The sequence below is a fragment of the Vicugna pacos genome, chromosome 8 (genome assembly GCF_048564905.1).
Source record: "Vicugna pacos chromosome 8, VicPac4, whole genome shotgun sequence".
Lineage (NCBI taxonomy): Eukaryota > Metazoa > Chordata > Mammalia > Artiodactyla > Camelidae > Vicugna > Vicugna pacos.
Window position 1 is genome coordinate 12,103,040 of NC_132994.1, and position 6,000 is coordinate 12,109,039.

Below are 6,000 nucleotides of genomic sequence, written 5' to 3' on the forward strand. Positions count from 1 at the left end.
AGGAAGGCAGTGACGATCAATGATATAAATTATACCCTGGCACCTGTAGTTCCTCGCCGATGTGAAATCTTGCTTTGTTTTACATCAGTAAGTCCACAGATGGCCGTGGGTGGTTTCTGTGCACATGTTTTAAACAGAGGCAAAGCCCACACAGAAAATATTTTAAAGGCTCTTAAAACTATTTTTATAAAGATGGAACATTGGAATACTTGTTAGGAAAATGATAGTATTTTTATAACATGTTTATCATATGCAAAGATATTAAACAATCCAGATTTATCTTCAAAGAACTGGGGAAGAAACTGGAGTAGAAGTAGTCTGGTGGGTGCTTAAATCCAGCAGACATCAGTGTCTACACAAAACCCTTTGAAAAATACTGCGTGTTTACCATCTCTGCTCTCATTTTCCCTGAAGATGTAGATCCCTTAGAGACTCTGCGGGCTGACTTTTTTTCTCTTTGAAAATATTTATTCTGTCAGAACTTTCTCAGGAAACCCACTATCTGCAAAATCTGCATTCTCGCACAACTCGTGGTCCTGGGATGAAAGTTGGTCTTGACGCCATTGAGGTTTCATGATTTCAGGGGACCATTCCAAAGGCAGGGAGGGCTCTGGGCCCCCCGACCCATTCAGCTCACCATTTTCAGGCTCCTGAGTCAGTCACACCTGAGGAGGAACCCAGGGACCCAGAGTGGAAGGCCACGGTGCCGTGTTCATGCCACACCCCCCACCCCAAACTACTCAGGGGCTCCAGGGTTAATTGCTGCTCATATTTCATTATCATAGGTGAGAAGTGAAAATATCTGGAAGAGCAATTCACATGTCCCTCCTTTCTTGTTGCTTATTTTGTACCTCGGCAGTCATTCATTACCCCGTCTACACTCTGGGCCCTAGATGGATCGCGCCCGGGGGTAAAGTACGAAAGGATGAAGCCCCCCACCCTTTCTCATCTCCTTTCCTGTTCTCTCTGCAGTTCTCACACACACACACACACACACACACACGGCTCAAAAGCCTGCTGGGGACGTATAAAAACACCATTATCATTTGCAATTGCTCTTATACAGTGAGGAGAGAGAAGAAACTCCGCAGGAAAAGAATGTTCACGGGCCCAACCAGCACGGGTGGCATGTTGACCCTGGGCAGTTGGATGGGTGGGCGAGGCAGGAGGTCACAGGACAGTGGGCTGCCGGCCACGCTGGCTCTGGCTGTGTTTGTCCTGCACAGACTCTTAAAGAATTCAAGTGGGTTGCTGATATTTAAAATACAGATTTCCCACTTTCCTCCAAAAGTTGAAGGTGATGAAACCCTGGGGGTGGGGTGGGGCGGGGGACACAGTCACCTATAACTGGCCCACTGTGGTACCTCCCTAAGAGGAAAGAAGACCTTTTCAGCAATAATTTCCAGGTAGAAAATCATGCAGTTTGTTATTTTAATGGACTCAAAGCAGAGCTGAAGAGGAGGTTTCTGTTTTTGGACCTCTGCCATTCAGGGGGGGGTATTAAAAATACGTAGCAACCAGTAAACCCTGGGCACTGGCCACCGCAGGCGGGAGCGCGTCTAGGAGGCCCCCAGCCCAGCCCACCCCCATGCCGGAGCTCAGCCTTCAGTGGTTGAACCATGGTGGCACCTGGGGGACCTGGGTATCAGCTGTTTACCAAAGGTATGGCCATACAGGTGCTGTTGCCCCTGAGTGAGGTAACCCCGCCCACCCACTCACCCAGGTGTGCGTGGATCAAGCCTTCTGAGAGGAGTTTCAGCAACTGTTGAAAACATGTGGCTTTCTTTCTACGTTTATATTTGGCAGATTGGGTGGGTGTGATTTAAATCTGGGCTCTGATCCTGAAACCCAGGATTTGCTCTTATCAATCACATGGGAGTGATGTATTGTGATTTCCAGCATCTCGGTTCCTGACATTCAAAATATCACTGCCGGGGTGAATTTTCTTGTCAACACAATGCAATAACTGGCTTTTTTTTTTTTTTAATAACTAGGCAGAACCTTAGTGAAGACACGTAGAAGATGACAGAGATGCATTTCGGAGCACCCCCTGGTACTCAGCACACACCTGCTTACCTAATGCATCACTGTGACAAAAGCCACATGCATTACCAGTAACTTTGCTTGCCATGGAAAAGGTGTTTGGGGAAGACATGGGTGTAACGGGATTGCATGATTGCTTTAAACCAAATCAGGACTGTGGTGGGTTTTTTCTTATTTTCCGAATTGCCTGCGGTTGCCTCACTTCCCCAGAGGTCCTGTAGCCTGTTACCGGTGTGCTTCCTGAAGGGCTGAGAGATAAGGGGGTGGCACCATCAGAGAGAAAATGTTACTCTGCCCTGGGTTGTAGTTGACACCAGTATTGCCCAGACCTGCTTCTCTTTAAGCTGCCTGGATGGTGTCCTTGAAATTAGTCTTCGGGCTCTTAGAATATTTTGATCAGAAAGAAAAAAAGAGCAGCGTTGGTTGACAAAGGGCAGAAGATTTTTGCTGCAGAATCACAAGCATCACTTTCCAGTGCTTTGTAGTAACTGTAGAAAGAATTAGATGTTCTAGCCTCCTTTTGGTAATGGAAATTCTCAACCCCATAAATCCCCTCAGCTCCTACAGATGTTCCCAGAAATCATTGCAACAATGTGTGATTAGAACCAAGTTACAAGGATGAAAATGATTGCTATTTTGAAAAAGATATGCTTCTTTATCTCTTGCAAGGGGAAAGTTTCACCTAAGGCATTAAGATTGCTTAAAAGATATATTTAAAGAGGTGCACTCATTAGATAGTAAATTTATAGGGAAATTATCTGACTCATATCTGAAGACATTTCAGCTCTAGCAACTGATTTATGCTAAAGTGCACATATATTTTTAAATGTAGCTCCCCTGACTAACAGCTGCTTATTCTATTTTGTGAAAGGATTATATTTTTTGAGAAAGGGAGATCTCGGTTAGATGTATTTTGTGAACCCTTGATGAGGCATATTAAAAGATATGAATATGGCTGTACACGTTAATTTTTTCCCCTTGATTCTTCATTGGTTCTCTAAATTTACCAGCTTATATTTCTGGCCAGTACACAGTCCCAGATTTTCAGAGTAACGTGTTCTCATTCCGCATTTGAACACTAGTGATTTTTTAGAGCAGAGCATACAAGAAAGGGGCTATCAGAGAGTAACTCTGAATTGTACTTGGCACATGAAATCTCTCCTCTCTTTGGAGTGGGTGCTGATAAACACTGAATGTGTCTACTTCATCAGGGCAGAGACTACTTCTGTGCATCCTTGTCCCTGCTTATGCATTTTTTTAGAGTTTCTAGTTGCCAAACCTGGGAATAGTCTTGACTAGGATAAACTCAGAGGGCTGCCTAAGTTCTGCTGTTCTCCGCGTCCTGATGCTGAACTTTGCCGTTTAGATTCTGAGCAGGAATTTTGTAAGAAATTTAAAGAACAGAAGACTTAAGTCACTGTCACCCGTGTTCTGTCTCCTTCCAACTTGCTGAGTGTGGACTAAAGAACTTATTGATTGCTAACGCCAAAATCTGCAGCCCAGGACTACAACTGGAAGAAAAGCCTGCCACCGACTCCTGATTGACTGGATACAGATACAGGATCCACAATTTTCCCTCCAAGGAAAACTGCTGTGAAAGTATGACTATTACTGCTTAGCTGGCATTAAATAAGATCCAGGTCGAATTCTATTGGATCAATCCCAGGGACTATCCAGGATTTTTTTTTTTTTTTGAACTGGATATCATGGTAAAGTCTGATAAGACTGAGAATTTCTTTTTAAGATACAGCAATTTAAAAAAATTAATATTATAATGCTCTAACTTAACATTAGTCTACTCTTGGTGGTGAGCACCAAGAACCAACTTGGGAAGGCTGAATCTGTGAGTTCAGTTCTAGGGGTGAGGGGTCAGGCAATACCACACTTGCTAGACAAAGCTACTCAGACCGGCCTCAGAACTTTTGTAATGCTCTGGTTAGAGTAGGCCCAGTATGATTCCCCTAAAGAGACTAGAGGAATACAGTGCTAAATTACTACCACAGGTATACACCATCCACCCCACCACCCCAATTTTTTTTTTTTTTTTTTTTTTAGTTTTGCTTCAGCAAAGACATAGGAGAGACCAGCCTCACCTGGTACCACGCTTGTTATGAATGAGCTCAAAGCACATTGTGGGGTATTTCCTACAGGACCCAGGCTCTGCAGAGTCCTGAGGTATGGCCCTCTGGGACCACACTGTGTTCAGAGAATATTATGTCCTTGTTCTGTTTTACCAGCTGGATTCCAGACGTGAAATGATTTTCTTCCTCCCTCCTTTAACTAGCTGCCTTCAGGTTTGAATCATCACAGTCTTAAAAACCTCGGGAAGAGGTGAATGGGAACGGCAGACATACATGTAATACTAAGAGCATTTCAATACAGAATTTTTGTTTCTTGGAGTACGCTTATTGGGGCAAAGAAAATGTGCTGCTCAAAATCAAATTATGCCATTTTAAACTCAGATAAAACAGAGTGCCATCCTGCTAAGGTGTATGCAGACTGGAAGAAAATTTAGTTGGGGAAGTACTTGTTTTTCCAAATTCTGGTATTCTGTTAAAATCAGAGGTGAAAAGGAAGATTTTTTTTCTCTCAGGCTCTAATACATTTTAGATTTGTTTCTGTTTTATAGATTTATGCAACACTCCCACATAGATGTTTTTATATTACATGAATTTAATAATGCACTAAATTTATTTTTGTCTTCTGTTGTTGAAAGGTACCAAAGCCTCTTTCTGTTTTGTTTTGTTTTGTCTTTTATTTGATTTTGCTATCTAGGGTTTTGCTTTTTCTAGAAATGCTTTTCATTTAACATCTTTTCTAAAGTGTCAGGGCCCACTTTGATCTGCATAATTATTGTTTCTAGATTTCAATTTGTGTGCATTTGTCTCTCAAGACATTGGTGAAATCTCAGATTTTATATTCAGCATTAAAGAGGAATAAATTCCAGAAAACACCTATTCTGAAAATGGAATGCTTGTTCCCTTCCATTTCTTACTCCTTTTCTAATTTTAGTTCTGTGTTTGGTTGAAACCTTCCTGTTCGGTTGGGATACTGTGTTCCTGCTCCCATCATGAACCCCGTACCTGAAAGCTGCAGATTAGTTGTAAAATGCAGACAGATCATTTGACCATTGGAGGAGACACACATGTGGTTTCGTGTGTGTGTGTGTGTGTGTGTGTTGGAAGGGGACTGCAGAATCATCTCAGGCAGTGACCAGGACCTAGGATGGCATTAAATCAATCACTCCTCCCTTGACTGGTTCAAAAGATGACTGGTTTTGTGAGTACCCTGAAGCCACGGGCTGTGAATCTGGTCCCCTAATTCAGTGCAGAAGAAAGTGCAGTGTGGCCACAACCCTTAATAGCAGGGCCCCCTTTGATGCAGCCACCTCTGAAGGCAGGACACATTTCTGGAAGGCAGTGTCTGAGGTTGATCTCATCACTGAACTACTTCCAACCTTCAGCACCAAGCTTAGGGAGGGTGAAGGAGGTGGTAAGAGAGAATAGGCTGGTAACCACTGATTTTTTTACTATCGCCATAATTTTGTCTTTTCCAAAATGTCATATTAGTTGGAATCATTCAGTATGTAGCCATTTCAGATTGATTTCTTTTATTTAGGGCAGGTGGAGCACAGATTTTAAGGCAGAATACCATAACAATGAGTGCATGTCATTATACGTTTGTCCAAACTAATAGAATGTACCACACCAAGAGTGAACCCTAACGTAAACTGTGGGCTTGAGGTGATTATGATGTGTCCATGAACGTTCATCAGTTGTAACAAGTGTAGCACTCAGAGGAGGGATGTTGATAATGGAGAAGGCTATCCATGTATGGGGATAGGGAATATATGAGAAAGCTCTGTATTTTCCCGTGCAATTTTGCTGCTCTAAAAAAATAAAGTCTTAATTTAAAAAAAAAGAGAGAGAGAGAATAGGCTGTAAGTTTCCAGAAATG

General features: G+C 42.6%; 1 protein-coding gene across 1 annotated transcript in view; it reads left to right on the plus strand.

Annotated features, from left to right (window-relative positions):
- The window catches only part of SH3BGRL2 (SH3 domain binding glutamate rich protein like 2), a 59,940-nt gene extending 54,940 nt beyond the window's left edge, over positions 1-5,000 (plus strand). Inside the window, exon 4 of the mRNA XM_072965529.1 lies at positions 1,995-5,000. Coding sequence (XP_072821630.1) covers positions 1,995-2,006 — 12 coding nt within the window. The 3' untranslated portion in view covers positions 2,007-5,000. The remainder of the gene's footprint in view (positions 1-1,994) is intronic.
- The last annotated feature ends 1,000 nt before the right edge of the window (positions 5,001-6,000 follow it).